Genomic DNA, 21,424 nt, shown 5'->3' with positions numbered 1-21,424 from the left:
TAATTGTGATCAAAGGAATTGAACTCCAACCTTCATAGTTGTAAATATGAGAAGCACAATTCATCCCAGCAGTGGAATGAGTTAATATGCATTTTACTTTTTCATAAAAATTTCTATCTTCAACTAAAATTTATAATTTATACAAAGATAGTAACTAAACCACCTTTTCATTTTGAAGTCTCATCTTCTGATTAAATCTGTTCAGTTTCATAAATTAAACTTCTACTATAGTAATAAAATAACTGAAATGTACAAAGTGAATTGACCTTCACATAACTTCTATTTATTTATACTACACAAAGATTTCTTCAATGAAATATTGAACCCATCATCTTTAAACAGTTTGAGAGAAATAAAACATTCTCTTTTCTATAGATAGAAAAATAATCTATAACATATCAGAATTATCAAATGCACATTTTCATGAACCATTTAAACAAACACAGTGAGATAACATAACCCAAAACAGAATATAAGCTATCAATATGTATTACATGAACTGCACACTTTTTGAAACTTCCCATACAATGACTAGCATAAAATTTTGAATCATTGACGTTGTTTTTTATCATGTGAACTTAACATACAGAAATGAAAATTGAATTATATTTAAAGGCTGACCAGCTGAGAATATCAGCATATTTATGACATGTATATAAATTAAAAAATCTGAACAAACTGGATAGTTTTCATCCTAAATAGCATTATTTACCAACACAATTACATAAAAAAAGACTTAGTCTGATGACTAAAAATGTTAATACAACACTACTATATTATATAGTTTAATGGTTTTTAAAATGAGGTACCACACTGAAGGAAAGTTGCAATGAACATATTTCAAGAGACTGTGATAAAATTTAGGGGGAAAAAAGTTACCATAAAAATTATTTGTTTTCACTGTTGTGAATAATGTGTTCACACTAAAAGCAATATTGTTATCACTTGCATATCTAACATAATAAATTGATTTACTAAAGTTAATATTAAAAGTTATGTTTATTTCATTCTTGCCAAATTAAATGCTTGTCCGTGTTCCATTGAACACTAAATATAACATTTTAAAAATGGATATATAAAAGAACTGGGAAAGAATACCAAGATGTTTGAGAACCACTAACATATGCTATAGAAAATCTTTATAGGTACTTATGGCCACGATTCTGTATTTTCTTTCAACAATGATACAATTATGTGGCACACATACATGAAGAATTGTTCTAGACTAGCTGATTAAGACATTTGATACAAACAGTTTCTTCAAAGAATTATATAACATAATGAAGAAACACAACAAGGTTACTAGTGCTAGAAAATAAACTCTTTTAGGCTTAATATTTGTGACAATACATCAAGATGTGTTTTTGTTGTTTTTAACTCTACTCTTAAATTTTTCAATTTTTCTTTTGTCTTCCTTTACAGAAAATTTCTAATTACTTTATTGAAAAGTTCTAAATGCCACATAAAACCAAGAGGTATAATAAATAAAACAGACTGTTTTACTGGGAACAGATAAAATATCCTAACTTTATTGATACAAAAAAAAACTATCAGAGTTTAATTTATATATCTATGGAATTCAAAAATGCATTTAATTTGGATTAACTTAAAATAGTTGTTGTTGTTGTTGCTGTTATATATAAAACAAATATACAGTTTAGTTTTCCAAATATTGGAATATTACTAACAAAATATCTTTTCTTTCATTTTAGAAAAATGTAAAAATAACAGTAAACACTGCTGAAACTTTGCTTGATACTTAATGGTATGCCTGATTAGGCTTAATGTTGATGTTAGGTTTGATAACATAATACAACATTTCTATCTGTGCATTTTCTTGCTATTAAAGTGAATTAAAAAAATTATAAAAAACATTAAGCAATTTAAGTAATTTCTTAATTAATAAATCATTTAGTTTTTGACCTCATTCAAGAACTGTTTACATGTAAAGTTCTTACCAATTTCCTTAAATTCTCAATCAGTAATACTTTGGATTTATGCTTTTAGACTTACAAACAAAGCACTTGAAGCTTTAGGTTGCTACTCTAACTTGACTTATGACCTTCCAAAACAAAAACAAACTACTGGTGTAATTGTTATTGTTGTTATTATGTTGTTATCAGCCTCATCACCTTGCTCCTAGAAAACACTGCTTTATGTTTTTAACACTTGCTCTTTACAGATTTCAAGGACACTTTAGAAGGGTGGGGGCTTTAACAAATTTACAAGTTTTATGAGCTATTTATTTTAGAATAATTTACACCTTTGGTAGTTAATTGTATAATGTCAAAAGTTTAACTGGAATAAATAAGAGCCAACAAAACTCAAGCTGAAAATTACCTTTTTTTTTCCACTGGTGTATATCAAGCAGTTTCTTCTTAAGAGGTTTTTACCTCCAGTAAGTGGGTTTATTTTAGGGTTAAGCTATACAACAAGTTTCTATTGTTATCAAAAATTTAAACTTCAAACAATACAGAAACTAAAAATTACTTTCCTCAGAGAAACATCTGATTTGTAGGTTATTAACGTACAATAACAAAGATGGTATATGTATGGCAGTATTTGTGTTTACTGATCTTTGGTAAATTAAAACTAGTTTTCTTGACATTAATCACAGTCTAACTTGGTCCTGCACTAGATGTAAGGAATACTTGGCACATTATGCTAATCTCTATGATGTTCATCTGCTATCTTTTTCCGAATTCTCCAAGCTCTATTCTTCATCAGATGGAAGTAAAGAGGAGGGCAAATAGTACGTAAAACAACAGCCAGCCTTGGCGTCATTGGTGCAAGAATGACATCGTCTTGTCTCGACATTATTGCACTGAGTATAAGATCGGCAGTTTCTCCTGGGTCCATTCCTTCTGCTGTAGTTTGATCAGTGACTGAAAACAACAAAGTACACATCTAAATACTGAAAGACTGCACAGAAAATTTAATTTTCTCAAAGATCCAGTCCTCTGCTTTCATAAACTTCTAAACCCATTCATTAGGTTTTATATCCCTTGAAATTCCTACAATAATTAAAACGGCTGATACAACTCTGAATTTTAATAGTCAAATTTAAATTTTATAAGATAATTATTTGAGAAACTTTCTGTAAATGTTTTATTGAATACCTACATAACTGGACAAAATAAAAGCTACAGTCACGTTTACATATTATTCTCATATACTATGTGATGAAATGAACAAAACTTTAAACAATACCATCCTCTTTTTTGTGTGTATAAAGTCAAGAAATTTTTCTGTTATTTTTAACAGTATCTTAATTTTGAATTTTAATAGTTTTTGTGGGTAAACTGGTCATTGTTTCAAATAAACCTGAATTTTGTTGACCCTACAGTGACTTTAATGTGATGATGCATGCATTTGGTTGTTACAATTTTAAAGGTTACATTTTAGCAGTAGTCATGCATTACTTTAAATTTACGCTTACAATTAAAATTTAAGGTGACTACCGTATTTTTAAAATATTTATTGTACATGGCAGAAAAAGGTATTTTTTTTTATAATATAAATTTGAGAATTGATTCAATCAGAAATCCTTATTAAGTACTTAGTAGTATAAATGTGTTTATTGTCTTTCAACATGAGAATCTATTTAACTTCATTCTTTGTCTATTTACAAGTACAAAGGTATGCATTTATTTACTCCCTCAACACATTAATCTATATAACTTCTTTTCTCTATTCAAAAGCATAAATGTGCATGTTTATCTAGTCATTCAACACATAAACATACATAACTTTCCCATTCTTCTGCTTGCTTCCTGCATACTCCAATACTGTTTCACACATTATGTTGTTGTGAATAGTTTTTAATGGCTTTGATTTTCTTACAATATTGAACTATTACATTATTTAAGAGCTAAATTAACCTATGTATGTACAGTTTAGACTACTTAACAAATCAAACAGGTTTGAATTGATGAAGAACTATTTGCACATTAATTTTGTTTTTTTAGTTCACAGTTATCACAACAAGCTTTTATACACTTCATTATTTTAGGTTTTATTTTGAAAATATTTTATAAATTATAAAAGAAAAAATTTAGAAAATACAATTCAAAATAAATATATCACACTACAATATGAATTCTTGCTTATATGATACCAGAAAAAAGGTTTTTATTACACAATGTGCAACCCCTAACTTTGTAAAATTTTTATCTTGTATGCATATAGGTTTGCAACAGCAGTCACAATTTTCCCATTTAAGCTCCATTCCCTCTCATGGAGAACTTTTATTTTTCTCCATTCTCAGGGTGTAGATATGACATCGTGAATATGTCACACACTGATCTAATGTGCTGATGCCACGGGTAATTAAAAATAATCTTTCTAATTATAAAATAGTAGAACTGGTCTTCCAAAAAAAGTAACTTTTAGTCTAAATAGATAAATCTAGAAACATCATAATGATTACTCAAAACTCGCCTTGACAAAGAATATCAAGGTTTTGAACCCAAAACAAACGTGATTTACTTTTATTATGCAAGTAGAGACACGTAAACCTTCTTGTATGTATATCATAAGTACATAGCTAACAAACATTCACTCCATGAAATAAATGTTCTTCATAACAACTAAAAAAAATGGTAATAAGTACAGTGCAGATATTTCACACAACATGCATCAAAATTATAATTATTAAAAAAAGATACAACAATTGTGAACAAGATGTTTTTCTAGTTCTTTCGGAGGTACAAGGAAAACTTAACAATGAGTAACCTCCTCTTTACTGTGGTCATATCAAGAATTCTTTTACACACTCATTAATATTTCATTCCAATATTTAGATTTTTCATTGTTCATGATAGTTGTAACTACTGTAACACGTAATGCATTCATCTCAAAGATTTACAATCCCACTAATTAGAAAAATGTTCAAAGTTAGTACTCACTTCCATACGTAGAACCGTCACTCTGAAGAGCATTCAAAGACAGGTTAGTCTTTATGTAGCTTGGACTAACAACACATACATGAATGTTAGTACCTTCAAGTTCTGACCTCAGGACATCAAAAAAGGCTTGGGTGGCATGTTTTGAAGCTGCATCTTAAGAATACAAATGTTCACTGTGTTATTATGAAAAACTATAATCACTTATTAATTAATTTGTTCTACAGAAGAACATAACCAGTTACAGCAGGACGTTCCTCGTAATCTTAATTATTTTATTATTTATTATTAAGCACAAAGCTCAACCTATGATGAGCACTGAACCTAATTTTTAATATTATAAGCCCTCAAACTTACTACTGAGCTACCTAAAGGCTACTTTTGTAATTTTACCTGTACATTAGACACTGATTTCTCAGTCAACCCATAAGTTCATTTCTCTTCATTTATAAATACTTTTGATTAATGAAGTATCTTATGTTCATCAGGTAATTTTGTTTTTAATTGTACAAAGTTATTAAAAGTAATGTTTTAATTATCACACCTTTTATGTTTTTATCAAGATAGCTAACAAAACACGTGCAAGATTTTTAATATTTTTTGTCAAAAGAGTTACCTACTGGAGATACTTTAGTATACTTCCAAAAAGATAATTGCAAAAACGTTTATATGATTTGCCACCAGGGTACACTAAGAAACAAGATCAGTATTTTTAAATGAGTACCATAAAATATTCATCTTTACTTGGTATTTTTACACCATCATTTTTCCTATACTCTCTTCTCACAGAGCAGAAATTGTCTTTTTTAGTTTTGGCTGATTGTAGGAAATAACTAACAGATATAATTCAACTGTTTCCACAAGATATTGGGTTAAAAAGAAAAATTTTATTAAGTACAATAGTTCAACTGCAGAAAAATGTTCTTTAAATACGTTATGGGTAAACAAAATGTTTGAAGAGGGGTAGATCACTTGAGGGATAGTAAAGGATGGCTAGAGTCTGATGATTATGAGATGTCTGTGTTATTAAATTAATTTTCACTGACGAAGATACAGTATTCCATGTCTCATAAATTTGGTAAACCGAAATGAGATGAAACAAGATGACTGCATTAATTCTGAGCTGGTTAAGATAAAAATGGGAAATTTAAAAAACAATACAGCTGCTGGACCATTTAATATTTCCTCAAGGGTTTTGAAGGAGGTTAAAGATTGGGCATGCAAGCCACTTACTATTATTTCATGTTAGTCCTTGAATAGTAAGCAGGTGCCAAAGGATTGGAAATTAGCTAATATCATTCCTTTTTTTCAAAGGAGATGATAAAAAATTATGCCAGAGATTCAAGGTCTATTAAGTCTACATCAGTTGTAGGAAAAGTTTTGGAAAGTATGTCAAAAAATACTTTGCAATGATATTTAACAATCTTTACAACTTAATTCAACAGTCAAAATGGTTTTACTAAAGCAAAATCCTGTCTTACAAATCTTGATATTCTTTGAAAAGGTTACTGCTTATGTAGATGAGGGTAAGGGTGTAGAGTTGGTGTATCTGGATTTTCTGAAAGCACTTTACGAGGTGTCACATAAAAGGTTTTTTTAAAAAATTGTTTCTCTAGGAACCAGACAGCTCAGGCTTTGTCAAAATTAATCAAATAATTCAATGGTGAGACACAATAAATAAAAACTTCCAAAACCATCAAACAAAATCAACACAAACCATGAAAATAATAACTAACCTAAATCAAATCACGAGAAGGGCAAAAGAGGACACCGGCATCCCCAATCTCAGTTGGGAAAGTCAATTTTCATTTAAAACTCAATACCAGTCACAATTTCATCACGTATCAATCAACTCAAAATTCCAATGGCAGGACTGAAGAAGAACAAGAATGTTCCTGAAAACCCCAGTATGAGGGGAAGGAGGGGGAAGTACCCTGGTTTGTCTCTCTTTAAACTAAATGCCTGCCAGGAATGTGTAGTGTAGTGTTTCTTTAAATGTGGGAGGTAAGTTAGCAAATTGAATAGACGAGTAGCTGGATGGAAGAAAACAGAGGGTTGTTACAAATGGAGTTCAGTCACACTGGATTAATGTCACGAGTGGTTATCTCATGGCTCAGTCTTACGATTTTTGCTCTTTTTGATTTACACCAACAACATAGAAGACAGAATAGTTCACAAGTTACTTAACATTTTCTGATGATGTCAAGGTTCTTGATGATAGTAGCTTTGATGAGGATGATGCTGCTTCACAAAAGGATTTAGATCATTTAGTGAGTTGAGCAAATAAATGTCAGATGGATTTTAATTGTAATAAATATAAAATAATGGATAAAGGTTATTATAATTTGAATGGGAATAACCTTAACAGTATCATGAAAGTGATCTTAGTGTAATGGTTGATCAGTCTTTCAACAGAACAAAGCAGTGTTTTATTGCTAATGGTATGGCAAATAAGGTTTTAGATTTTATCTGCAGAAAACAAGTCTAAAGAGGTTATATAATTTCATTGTACAGGTCACTGGTCAGGTATATTTGGAGTAATGTGTTCAGTCTTGGGCTTCTTAACATAGGAAGAACATCGAATTGTTGGAAATGGTTCACAGAAAGGTTACTAGAATGATTCCCTGGGATGAAGGAATTGTCGTATGAGGAAAGGCTGAAATCTCTCAAATTGTTTTCTCTTGAAAGAAGATGTGGATCTGATAAAGGTGTTTAGGGCTGTAAATGGAATTGACAAAGTTCATACTTGTATCTCAGAATGACTGGTATGGGTATTAATAATTTTATTGATAAGCAGAGGAAAACGTTTCAACCTTCCTAGGTCATCTTCTGGCTAATAAGCTGTTCTGAACATGGATCAATATGCCCCACACTGTCCCAAATGTTATAAAGTACAATTAAATTACAAGAAAATGTTTACCAAATTTACTATTCTGTAATGTTGTAAATACAACCACAAGAACAGCTTCTTACTTACAGGCAGAACGAAATGGAATAGCTATTTTCCCTTGCACACTACTGACAGAAACAATGTGTCCTTCTCCTGCTTTTATCATTGAGGGCAATATTGCTAGGGATGAAATTAACAATTAGCAACTATTCACACTATGGAAAGATATGTTACATGTCACAAACAAGAAAACTTCTTGTTATCATACTTAAAGACACTTACAGTAATAGTATCTTTATTAGAATATTACATCCATAGAAATGTAACTACAGTGGAATTGTTTCCACAAAAAAATGAAGTCACAGCACTGGTACTTCATATCCACACATATACATGTTATATATAGCACCATACACTGACCTCCAAAGCACTAAAATATTGACCCTTAGGTATCCATGGTACACATATTTAAAAGAGCATTTCAGCCACAGTGTTGATACCTGTATACAGATATTCACAATATTGGCAGAAATATTACCATACAAGATCTCCACAGCACTAATACAGCCACTCTTAGGTATCCATGGTGGTACTTGCAGCACTGGTACCTGTATATAGATATTCACAGTACCAGTACTTCCATAAATAGCTATTTATGGTAACAGTATCACTATTCAAGATCTCCAAAGAACTAACACATTCTTCCTCCACAGTACTCAAATTTACAAACAAGTACCCACAGCACCTGTAATTGCAGACCAAGATATTTACAGTATTTATTCTTTCATAAACATGTGGTTAGAGCACTACTACTTTCAACACAGGTATTTAAACACTATTATTACTTTCATACACAACAGGTATTCATCAAACTTATTATTTCCTAAGTAAATACCATAAACTTGTACATACACACAAACATACAGAATTAGTTTTCCCCTTCACACATATTAAAAGCATTATTATTTCTATAACTAGGCATCCACAGAAAAACATGTCCACACCAGACACACATGCCACTGCAAAAAAAATATTTATAAACCTATTAATAATAAACCTTTCTGAGAGTCAAACATACAAAATAATTTAGGCTTCCCCAATTTTATTTTAAAGATTTGACCATTTATTTCTTAAATACTCCATAGTCATAGTGACAAAATACCTTTGGTAAGTGCAATGTGCCCAAAATAGTTGACCACCATCAGTTTAACATCAACATCAAGTGAAGTTTTTGTAATTTCTCCTCTGTAGCTAATCCCACCATTATTAATTAGAATATCAATCTTTCCAAAAGCACTGAGAGCTTCTTCTGCCTTGGTAGGTATATCTTTTAGTTCATTCAAATCCATGGGAAGAATGTATGGTTCATAAACTGGCCATTTCTAAAACCATCAGAAATATCATATTCACATGAATAACTTGTACTGTTTAGAAACCTGCCAATACAGTATTCAAATAAATAGTATAGATTTTTATATTAAACCTTGTTTGTAATGGTTAAGGTATAAGTGCACCAACTTATAAATACATCTTGAACACAATGTCCAAAACACAAGTGCACAAATTTTTCAACAAACCTTGATTCCAATGTTCAAAATACAAGTACATATTTATTAACATAATCTGATTTCAATGGCCAAAGCACACTGTACTGTATTAATTAAGTCTTTTAAGCAGTTGTGTACATATATATTTCATAATTATACCAATTTTACAAATAATCTTAGACAGTGAAAATACAGTTGATCCATAAAAACACAGCAAAGAATACCACATTTCATATCTTACTGATAAGTCTGGGCATTACTAAATCTGTGATTTGTTTCTTGAAATCTTGTAACTGTAATTATGTATATCGAAATTTTCTAATAACAAACATTTGTCTTACCATGTTTACAAAAATCTATTCTACATTTAACCAGACATCTATAACAATGAGAAGGTTTCTAGATCTTATGCATTTCACCAATCTTTGCCTAATATTTAGTAAGATTTCACTGTAAATCTACCATAAATGTATGTGGAAACACAAACATACAGTACAAAATAAAAATAAGATATGAAAAGAGGATAATATGTACACACTGTCTTTGAATGTATGAGGTCCTTTTTCACTCTCTCGAGTTCTTCTTTACGCCTAGACGCTAGGATCACTTTGCATCCAGCTTTGAAACATTCATGACAAAGAGCTGAAAAAAAACCAACAACTTATGTAAAATCACACTTGTTACTTAAACTATAAGAATAGTGGAGTAACATCAAAGATCTTCACGTTTTTCTTTAAAAGCATCACTTAATGTTTCAAACAAGCTCTTTTTATCAAAATCTCATTGTATTTTTGTTTATTTTTTGGCAAACTTACTTCTAAGAATCAGTAACCACTATCTTTCAAACAAGATTCAAAGAAATTTACTTATTAAAACTAGTAGGTCCAGCTCAAATTATTTGAACTGAAAAACTTGTTTTCCAGCTCTAACATTCCTCCTATTAAACAAAGTTTCTAATTAATAACATCTATAGATCAGACTATTTGTACAATATCAAAAATATTATCAACTCAACACAACAATTTGTTTAAGCAATTATAAATTAAGCTCATATCTGTGTGAGAAAGTTTAACTTTCTTTAGATAAATATAAAATGTGTTAACCTCCTGTTAATGCATAAGTTTTAAATTAAAATCTATAATAATAGTAGCCTTAAAATAAAGTTTGAATGTTATTTCTACAGACAGGAAATAACTGCATTTTAAAGACCATATCAATCCAGTTACAAAACAAACCGTTATGGAATCAAAAACTTTATACATGTTACTTTGACAACAGTATTCCTTATTATAGTTAAATGATTTATCTAGCTACATCAGTCTGAAGATATAAATAAGTTTAGTCATTGGTGTTAGAAAAATTAACTATATTCTCTTGTTGCTTTTCTAATATTCAGTTTGTTCAACAGCAACTGACATTAAGAAAACTACATGAACTTTGTTGGATTTCTAATATCCAGCTTGTTAAATAAAGTAGTGAGTATGTTATACATGTATACATATAAATAAACATACATCTATATTTTTCTTCAAAGTTATAATTTTCCTATACTGAAAATGTATTTCCAAGAGGTACTTCCCTATTCTCATAAGATTAGTTATTCTCATCCAGTGCTGCCCTCTATATGCATTTTGTTTACACATGCCACAAGCCTTCTGCTCCCTCCTATTGAAATCAAAGTACTTCAACATGTTTCATGTAAATAATCATGTGGTACTTCTCCATCAATGGGAGCATGAAATACGTGACACATGCAACTTCACCTGTACGCTTATACTAAACTATCACTTCGAGGTTTGGCAGAAGACATTAGTACTGGAAGAAATAAGGAAGAAAAGTGCATGTGGAAAGAAGTCCCTATTGGATATACATTTTAAGTATAGTAAAATTATAATTTCCATTACAGCACTTCCTTCTTCTCACAAGATTAGCTAGAATCCCACATTGATTAGGTGGCAGAACCAGTGTGAGTGAATGACAGTAGTACTCCCTGAAAATATCTGAAGGATACTCCTGGAAATGAGAAAATCTGATTTGAAGATCTGATGAGAGGAACCTACATTTCTGAACTAGATATACCCTTTGCCAAACCATAAAATGTGTAGTAGATACAGGCAGAAAAAAAAGAAGGGTACATTGAAGTGGGAGAGAACAGGGAGAACCTAGAGCCACTCTGAATCATGAGCATAACATGCATTAGCTTTGGAGAAATGATCTGGAGACTTTACAATGGTATCAAAAAAATGTCTGTATAATATAAATCAACTCTCCCAACTGCAAAACAGACCAAACCCTCTAAAAAGCAGTCACATCCCTGAAATAAGATAAAACAAAGGACAGCAAAATGGTTAGAACTGGAACAACCTCCCTTTTCTCCATTGTAGCCAACAATAAAGAAACTGACAACCATAAACATATGGAAGGACTTATGGTGATTGGTTCTACTATAAATTCAAAACCCATCCACAGGATGCTGACATATAACCATTGAATGGGTGAACTGCAATTTGACATCTCACTCCTTTTTCAGTATATATTGCATATTAGAGAATAGCATGTCATCTACACCTGCAGAATGCCCATATCCTACTCTGCACTGAATGGTTATGTTGTCAACCATCCCAATGACTTGAAACTGTAAAATAGTAGACTCTTATATTCCACTAGAAGAAATGGGAGCGAGAACTAGGTCTGGGAGAACATCAACACCTGAGACAGTGCAATAAATGTCCATAAAACCTTAGTTTGAAGAGCAGAACCTACCAATTTATTCAATAAAAAAGCACAGCAGGGCTGGACAGCTATCCCCATGTTATCTATGGGTCCAGAATGAGCAAATTTATGAAACAATTACATCACAAAATTATTCACCTGCAACAAGTAAGTGAAGCAAGGGGCTCTGAAACAAAAGAAAAATATGAATATAAACTTAAAGTGATACTGAAACCTGAAGAATAGCCAGAGGTAGAAGACAAAAACCTGATAAGAAAAAACTAAGATACGGTATAAATAATGGGAGATGGACGTATTAGGTGTACTCCACATGCCTGACTAGGATTTCCTCCAATAGCTGATAAAGATGAGATGTAAGGGTAAGGGTGAAGTGTCAGATTTGATGAGAAGACACTTGGAACAAATTCTGGGAGTGAGAAGACAAGGAAAAATTAGCCAATCAAATTAAAAGTCAAACCCAATTGGTGAGGACAGTAGGGGAAAGATCCTGAACAGAGAAAGACTGTCAAGTGATAAAAAACTTGGAATGTGTACCATGGATGAAACCCATGCAGGTAATGTAACAACAAAGAATATGAACCAGATATAGAAGTCTATCTAGATCAGAACGAGGACAGAGAGAAGAAGCATGAGGAAGAAAGATAGGTGATAAAGGTGAATTACTTTTTCTAGCCACCAAGGTCTTTAAGAGGAAAGAATAATCTGGATAAAAGATAAGTAGGGTGGTAAGATGTACATGAAACATCAACTGCAAACAGACCTTTGAAATTCACAGGCTAAGAGGAGAGAGAAATATGTTTTAAGGGAAAGGAGAAACGTGGAGCATGAGGTGATATAAGGATGTGGAGAACAAGCACTGGCAACACCTATCTTGGTCGTCCATAAATCTGGTAAAACACACCCACCAAAAAGAGAGAAATGACTTCATGTTAAAACAGGAAGTTGAACAAAGCAAATGAGGCAGAACAAATCAATGACAGACATCCAGTTCCCAGTTTTCTTTGGAACAACAAAGAGTCTGGAATAAAAACCTCATGAAGTATGTAGAATAGGTTTGATGGGTACAGGAGACATGGGAGATGGGGGGCGGGGGAAGAAGATCATTAATCCTTCCAATAAAACTAAAACAATCCAATGATTCTTGATGAAAAATATATACAAGCTGAGCTTCCACTGCACCAGAACTCACCAACAGTGTTGGTAACACAATGTAACTCATTGAAACAAATTATAAGACAAGGCACTGATATATAAATCCCAAAGATAAGATGATAGTAAACAGATGCAAGATCACATAAATAACCTAGAAGATCCCAAAAACAGAGAAATCACATATGTAAAGTCAGAGCTGAAGATAACAAATGATCCAACTTGGAGGAAAGAAGAGTGAGAATGTCCATAGAAACCCCTGAGGATTTTGGTGAAGAACCACAGAGAGGAGTTTAATGGTAGAGAATACTGCAAAAGAGTTGTGAGAGTAAGACAAAGACAGTAAAATTGGGACTTTATAATTGCTGGTCCAGAAGAGGATAGTCTGCACAATGATACACAAGAGCAAACTGATCTGAAGCCCACTGGGATGAGGCATGCTAATCCTTTTACTTAATTGTGAGGCAAACTGGTCAATATGTACCAGATATCTAGGAAGGTGAAAAAAAAACAAAACAAACAGAAATGAGTAGATTGTTCATGTAGTAAGGAAGAGCGTGGTTCATAGGAAATATAGAAAATATTTAAAATGTTGCATACCCAAGAAATGAAATCCAAAAAGACTATTAGAACTAACTGACTCCTCAGGCAGGGCATGAGAAGGCACAGCAAAATAACAAGGTGCAAGCAGGCGATTCAAGTCCTCATCTGTATGAACAAGCTCAGCATGTTTGGGAGGAAATGGGATGAGGTCCTGACACAGAAGTTGACCCATGTAGTATTCAACCTTCTGGAAAATAAATGTAGATAAATCCCCTGCCAGGTCACCCATACCTGAGGCCTGACACATGGCACAAATTACAGGTGAAATTTCCCAAAGTGGTAACAAGAACTTTGGAATTCATAATCAGGAAGAATCAACCAATAATCAAAAGTATAAATAACAATGTGACTGTAATAAACTAGAACTAACATGTAATTAAGAAAGAGTCTTAATACAAACTAGAAGTAAAATAAATGAAGACTACTTCGTGAGTACATTAAAGATGAATGTGAAACTTAATAAACAAAACGGATGATGCCTGAGCACAAGTCCTGCCAAACGAGAAATGATAGTTTGGTAGAGATGTACAGAGGGAGTCGCATGTGTCACATATGCCACACTTCTATTAGTGGAGAGACGATGCACAATGATTTACATGAGAGATATGTTGGAATTATTTGATTCCAATATAGAGGAGCAGAAGGCTTGTGGCATGCATAAAGAAATATTTTGCATATAGAGGATAGCACTAAACAAGAATAGCTAATCTTGTGAGAAGAGCAAAGTACTTTATCTGAATATTATCAAGAGAATTTGATGAAAGTTGTTTTAATACAAGTTCTATACATTATTTGACATTGCCTGAAAAATAACAATTAGTAATTATTCTCATGCAAATATGCAAACCAATTTTTTCTAATCAACATCTGTTAAACTTTGGCTACTATTATTATAAGTTATCAAGCTGTACCTCTGAACACATTCAAACCAATACACAGAGATAAACAAGGGCTATCTATGCTAGCCATCCCTGATTTTGAACTAACAGATTAGATGGAAGGGATTTCACCAACAGCACACACATACAACTCTGAGGCTACTCTAACCAAATAATTACACTGTCTGTCACTCTTTCAAAACATCCACAATAAACAAACATGACAGCAATATTTTACCTATTTGAATAGCTGGAATAACAGAAAACACTAATTTTGGTAAGTTTATTATTTTCATTACAATCAATTTAATCAGTTTAAATTTCTTTGCAGTCAGAATATTAAAAAATAGAAAAATTGGAAAAAATAATTTATTTTTGTGACATTGATTTAATAGTATTTTCTTTTTATTTGTTGGTTAACACGAAACTAATAGATGTTAACCAATGTTCATAGGTAATCAATTATATTGATTAATCGAATTAATTGCCAAGTGCTACAGGCCATACAGATTCCACACAGCAATGTTAATGTTTCAATTGAATTATCTGTTTCAAGCTTAAATATATTATCTAATGGAGTATACAATGATATAATATCATAAAAATCTTTGTTCTGACCATTTAAAGCCATTTTCTTTGTAATGCATATGATTAGAATACAAGACTTTGCTCAAAAGTTGATGAAGTACAATCCACAAAACTTTGGCCTGATATTTTAACATGTATCAGTATCCCTATTAACAGAACTAGTATGATCAAAACTATTTATGGGCATATTAACACTGACATCACCAATGAGACTACATTTACAATTGAGAAAATAACCAAGATATTGTTAATATTACCTTCTCCAAGACCTGAGCTCGCTCCAGTAATTAACACAACTTTCTCTTGTAAAGATTGATCACGATGAACTTTATTTCTGAAATGCGAATTGTACAGCTGATACACCAGCCATGGAAAAAGAAAAGGCAAGCAAAGACCTCCTGCTATCAGTCGGAACCAATACTTCAAACCTGAAAACATTGTGTCCTGTAAAGAAAAGGTAGCCATGATGAGTTAAGACGTATTTTTCACTTTAAATACCATCAAAAACATCTCCAAATAAAAGAACTGAATGCCAATATACATTTAACTGCATGAAAATGTTTAATAAATGAACTAACTACTGAATAATGTTCACACAAATGAGAAATGTGTTTTCTCACAACAAAGCCAACTGAGCTATTTGCTATGTGCACTGAGGAGAATCACACCGAAATTTGAATGTTGTAAATCCAAAGATTTACCAATGTCCCACCAGAGATTACAAGCATGAGAAATATCCATCAACAAAAAACATTACGAAGGAATTCTACATACACTAAAAACTACAATGACATGCAGATTAATTAAATCAATATTAATAATTATTTGTAGCACAGTTGGAAAAAATAAGCATATTAAAAATTAACTTCATATATAGGGATTTTTATCAGAGTCCTTACACTTACCAACATTTAAATAGAATGCAAATACATACCATGTACACTATAGACATACTAAAAGCCCACAATTTATTTCACAAATAATACTTTATCTCTATTATTATTTCTCATTCTTTCTAGCTCACTACACAATGGTCAAAGGTAAGAGTTCCTAGTGTTCCCTGTCTAAATGATTTTGTTATTTTTTGAATACTCACTTGAGTACATTTCTGCTTTTAATTTTGAATGCCACTATAGCAATAAGAATATTGGAAAATAATTTTTTTTCTTTTACAGCAATTTCAATCATTTATTTATATTTTATATTTTTTGTTGAAGATATTTGTTTGTGTTCTCTGTATATAAAATATATCCATTATACAAGGACTTAGCCTATCTGCATTACTACATGTATCTATAAAGATAGTAGTGAGATGCACATTGGTTTTATGGTTTCCCATTGCATTTTGTTATTTCTTCCACAGTAATCTGTTTCTTTAGGAACTGTGTTAACAATTTAAGATAATCTCATGGTTTATAGTGAGCTGTTTTCAACATACACTGCTAGCCAAAATCTTAAGGCCACTGAACATAAAGAAAAAATATGCATTTTGCGTTGTTAGACTCAACCAGTTATTTGAGTAGAGCTTCAAAAGATGAAAATAAGAAGAGAAATTAAAAATAAAAACCTTTTTATGCATTTAATATGGAAAATGTGAACACTATGAAATTAGACTAAATACTAGCTGGTCAAAAGCTTAACACCATACCAAAAAGAAGTCCTAAACAGGGTAGGAAATACCCAACAAGAGGTCTCAGTAGTGAGTTGCATGGCTGTCACTGCAAATAACTTCTAACATTTGCTTTGGCATGGTCGATATAAGCGTTTGCAGAAGGCTAGCTGGAATTGTATTCCATATGGTGAAGATGGCTTCACGAAGATCATCCACTGTTTGAAATTGACGTCAATTTCTATAGACTTCCCTTGCCATCCACCTCCAAACATTTTCAATGGGGTTCAGTTCGAGCGAACACACTGGATGGTCCAAAAGAACCATGTTATTTGCCATGAAAAAGTCCTTTGTCCTGCAGGCATTATGGATTGCGTGTTGTCCTGCTGAAACCTCCAGTCATTTCCAAACAAGCGAGGGCCATCAATCAATAAGGAAGCTCTCTCCAACATGCCAATATAGCCAGGTGCTGTTTGACACCCCTGTATAACCTGAAGCTCCATTGTTCCATGGAGGGAGAAAGCACCCCAGATTATGATGGAACCTCCTCCACTGTGTCATGTAAAAAATGTCTCTGGTGGGATATCCTAATCGTGCCAGTAATGTTGGAAGTCATCTGGACCATCCAGGTTAATTTTTTTCTCATCAGAGAACAAAATCTTCGTCCACTTTTCTGCAGTGTTTGGTGCTTCTCAGCAAAGTTAAACTGAGTTGTTTCTTGGTGTGGAAGAAGGCGTGGCCTTTAAAGACGTTTATGGTTTTTAAAGCCTTTCTCTTGTAGATGCCGTCTTATTGTTCTGTAGCTGCATTCTGTGTCTGTAAGGGCCTTAATCTGGTTTGACGATCGGCTGGTGTCTTGCTGAACAACCTGTCGAATCCTCTTGCTCAATGCCGGCGAAATTTTTTGGGCCGACCACTTGAAATTCTCATTCCATATTCCTCAGGGTCTTTTAAGAAACTTGCAACAGCAGTTTTACTACACCCAATCTCACCAGCGATGGCAGTTGAGAGAGACCTTGCTTTTGCAGCTTGATAATTCTGCCACGTTCAAACTCTGTCAACTTTTTAGCCTTTGCCATGTTTTTACCCAATGTAACACAGATGTCAGTGAGAAATGTTGACAACGCTAGTGCTTGAACACAAATGACTAAATTTTGTTACGTGTTTACCGATTAACACTTTGTTTCAATATGGTCTTAAACTTTTGACCAGCTAGTATTTAGGCTAGTTTCATAATGTTCACATTTTCCCTATTAAATGCTAAAAAGTTTTTTTATTTTTACTTTCATCTTTCAAAGCTCTACTCAAATAAGTGGTTGAGTCTAACAATGCAAAATGCACATTTTTCTTTATGTTCATTGGCCTTAAGATTTTGGCCAGCAGTGTATATTAGCAGAGTTGGGATAATGTGTTAATTAAGTAACTTGTTTATTTAATAATAATACCTTTGTCAGTAATGATGTATTATAAATTGTTAGGCTTTTAATTGGAGTAATAATATTATAGTTACTTTTTCAAAAACATTTTTGTTTTGCTATCTGCTCACTGATGTTCACCTACATTACCAATCTTTTATAAACCCAAAATACCTAAATAATGTGTGAAATATGTTTCCTTTGAGTAATTACAAACATCCATTTCAAAAAGCAATTTAAAAAATAGCTTTTATAAAAGCTTTACTCTCACTGAAGTGTTAGTTTTGTTTTTATTTAGCTAAATGCAAGTGTGTGCATTGTGGCTGATATACACTTAACAAATTAACTTCCAGACACTACTTAAAAAATGTAAGGAACAATCAGAATTGTTTTGCAGGAATAGTAAAAAATGAATATATGATGAAACAAAGGTGAAAATGGGTGCCACCTAGAAATGTACAGGACAATAACTCATATTAGTGTAAACAAAATTAAAATATGAAAGGAAAGCATGAAAAGAAGATTGCAAAATCCATTATTTCTGCAATGAGAAGAGAGGACAAAACAACACAATAGTAGACTACTAATAACAGAAAACTCTAACACTGCAAGATAATATATTGTAATAGTACCTAGTGCCAACCGTGACAATTAAATGCTCAATGGCATCAATAAGTTTTCGAAAATGAAAATGACCAATGAGACTTTCTAATTAATTATATTAAGGTTCTCATTAGAGATAGATACAGATCATCTATTGATGTCACTGACCAACATGTATGCCTGGCTCAAAACCACTTAATTTATTAGAATTTCAGTACCTTCAACAAACCTGACTCTGCATCAATATCCTTAAAAGTGCAACTAATACTTTGTGTTATTGGTAACCAATCTCTTATGTGGCATGATGTTTCAAATGGGAAAAAAAAAAACAGTACTTTATATTTGCAGGACTACTGAGTACAGGTCAATGAAGGTTATTTTTTCCTTGTATAGATATCTGTGGAATATTGCACTAATTATTGGGTCATTTACTTCAAGAATGGTATTGAGTTGTTAGAAAAAATTTGAGAGACTACTAGGGTAATTTACAGAATGAATAGTTTGGCATTTTAGGATCTAACTGGGAGTTCTAACTGAAGTGTTAAAAAATTATAAATGAAACAGAGAGGACTAATGCATCATCTTTTTTTCTGTACGAATGACAAAATCTAAGATTTCTTAGGGTATAAGTAGTATAAAAATTAAGCAGTATTATTTCTTTTTAACAAGAAGGTCACTCTTCACCCATAGTAGATATAATAGGACTGGTAATTGAAAAAGAAGGTTTGATGACCACTTAAAGAAACTGAAGTTAGATGTAGGTGGACAGATGTTTGATAAAGTGACTAGGGCAGCACAGTGAATCAAGGAAGTCCTTGTTGTCTCATAATTCAAATGTGGCCCTTAATAGTCTATAAACCTATTCAGTATGTTTAAATTGATTCATGTTGTTACAACAGTGCATGCCAAATCATTAGCTAAACCATTCTTCAATTTTGAAAAGATTACAGGGAACTAATTGCATTTTAGATTGGTATGCGTGTTAAATATTGTGCGAAACTGCATGAGGACAGTTTACAGTAACTGTCCCTAATTTAGCAGTGATAGATTAGAGGGGGAAGGTGGATAGTCAACACCTCCCACCCCCAGCTATTGGGCTATTCTGTTACTAATGAACAGTGAGATTAAACGGCATATTATAACACCCCACAGCTGAAAGAGCAAGCACGTTCAGCATTTGATCCTGTGACCTGCAGATTCTGAGTCACACACCCTAACCACCAAGCCTATTTTGTTTTACTACAAAAAATTTTGATGTATGAATTTCAAAATGTGTATATTTGGCCTGGATGTTAAAGTTAACACTTTAATCCGAGTTAACAACAAGGATTCAATTTCAACTTTCTCGCCACTCACTGCCATCAAATCAGCTGTTTGTACTTTTAAAACTGTTAATAACTTAAAAATTATACTTCCGTTTAATTTTGAATTAGAGTACGTACAAGAAATGAGTACATAATGTATTTAATCCCCATACTATTATTAGAATATTCAATGGTTCAAACTATCACACGTGAGTAAACAACTGTCTCATCAGAGTTCGATTTTGAAGCTGTCTTTTTGTTTAGGTTGTATAGAATTACACTACACGGTTATTTCAACCTATACATAACGTTTCATGGCTTGATTTTTCTTGACATTAATAATATAAAAATTATTGTATATCGTTTACCCACTTCGTTAAAATCGTCCTCCTCCATCGAAATTTACACCTTTCGGTCAGTAGCCTGCAATACAAGTTCTCGTTTGTGTCATACGGCGGCGTCATGCAACTCCAGTCAAGTCTAAAAAAATTAATATCTTTTTACGCAAATAATTACACAAGTTTAATCATTAAGAAATAGTAGCAGAAATACTCCCTTTCCTAGCAGGTATAGCTGCTAGTTCTTACGGAAGGTTATTGGGCCTGCGGCCTTTTCTCAAATTGTTTGATGGTTCTACAAAAATGTACTCATAGTTGACTTTCATTGATGTTCACCATCCATGATAAAGGCCTGGCATGGCCAGATGATTAAGGCACTTGACTCGTTATCCGAGAGTCACGGGTTCGAATCCTGGTCACACCAAATATGCTCGCCCTTTCAGCTGTGGGGGCGTTATAACGTGGCGGTGGTTGGTTATGACTAGCTGCCTTTCCTCTAGTCTTACTCTGCTAAACTTGGGACGGCTGGCGCAGATACCCCTCGTGTAACTTTGCGCGAAATTCAAAACAAACCAAACTAAGCTCTACGAGCCAGATGTAGATTCTATTCTCTTGAGGACAAAAATGAATATATGCAAAAGTCTTCTGTTGTGTGCATAAGTATGAATGTCCACATGAAAAATTCGAGTACGTTGGTTCAAGTGTCGGGAAGCTTCGGAAGAACATACAAAGAACATCAGAGATTAAAATACGAGTCGTATGTATCCAACTATCATCGGCGAACACCTGTCGGAATGGAATGATATACAGTCATCTAATAAAGGTGATATACAAAAGTTCGAAACCAAAGACACTTAATTTAA

At 32.6% G+C, this 21,424-nt stretch overlaps 1 protein-coding gene across 2 annotated transcripts; it reads right to left on the bottom strand.

Moving 5' to 3' along the window:
* Positions 1-261: 261 nt before the first annotated feature.
* Positions 262-20,729, bottom strand: LOC143254424 (dehydrogenase/reductase SDR family protein 7-like). 2 transcript variants are annotated; one of them, XM_076509570.1, is made up of 7 exons: positions 20,596-20,729; positions 15,550-15,736; positions 9,880-9,983; positions 8,957-9,176; positions 7,882-7,974; positions 4,908-5,060; positions 262-2,885 (listed from the first exon to the last, which is right to left on the bottom strand). In XM_076509570.1, the coding sequence occupies exons 1-7, from the start codon at positions 20,617-20,619 to the stop codon at positions 2,665-2,667; spliced, it is 1,002 nt and encodes a 333-aa protein (XP_076365685.1). In that variant the 5' UTR covers positions 20,620-20,729; the 3' UTR covers positions 262-2,664. The 2 variants fall into 2 exon arrangements, with proteins under 2 accessions (XP_076365685.1, XP_076365686.1); XM_076509571.1 differs by lacking the exon at positions 7,882-7,974.
* Positions 20,730-21,424: the final 695 nt, after the last annotated feature.

Source organism: Tachypleus tridentatus, chromosome 6 (assembly GCF_004210375.1).
Source record: "Tachypleus tridentatus isolate NWPU-2018 chromosome 6, ASM421037v1, whole genome shotgun sequence".
Lineage (NCBI taxonomy): Eukaryota > Metazoa > Arthropoda > Merostomata > Xiphosura > Limulidae > Tachypleus > Tachypleus tridentatus.
Note: the sequence above shows the minus strand (reverse complement) of the source record. Positions and strands in the feature narration are given on the sequence as shown.

What these genes read in the sequence shown, in the direction of transcription:
- LOC143254424 (XM_076509570.1), bottom strand. Translation starts at nt 20,619, where the DNA reads ATGGAGGAGGACGATTTTAACGAA. An exon ending in AGGAGGACGATTTTAACGAA is followed by an intron (nt 15,737 to 20,595) that starts GTGGGTAAACGA and finishes TTTTCTTTACAG; the next exon opens with GACACAATGTTTTCAGGTTT. An exon ending in ACCTCATACATTCAAAGACA is followed by an intron (nt 9,177 to 9,879) that starts GTGTGTACATAT and finishes TGATGGTTTTAG; the next exon opens with AAATGGCCAGTTTATGAACC.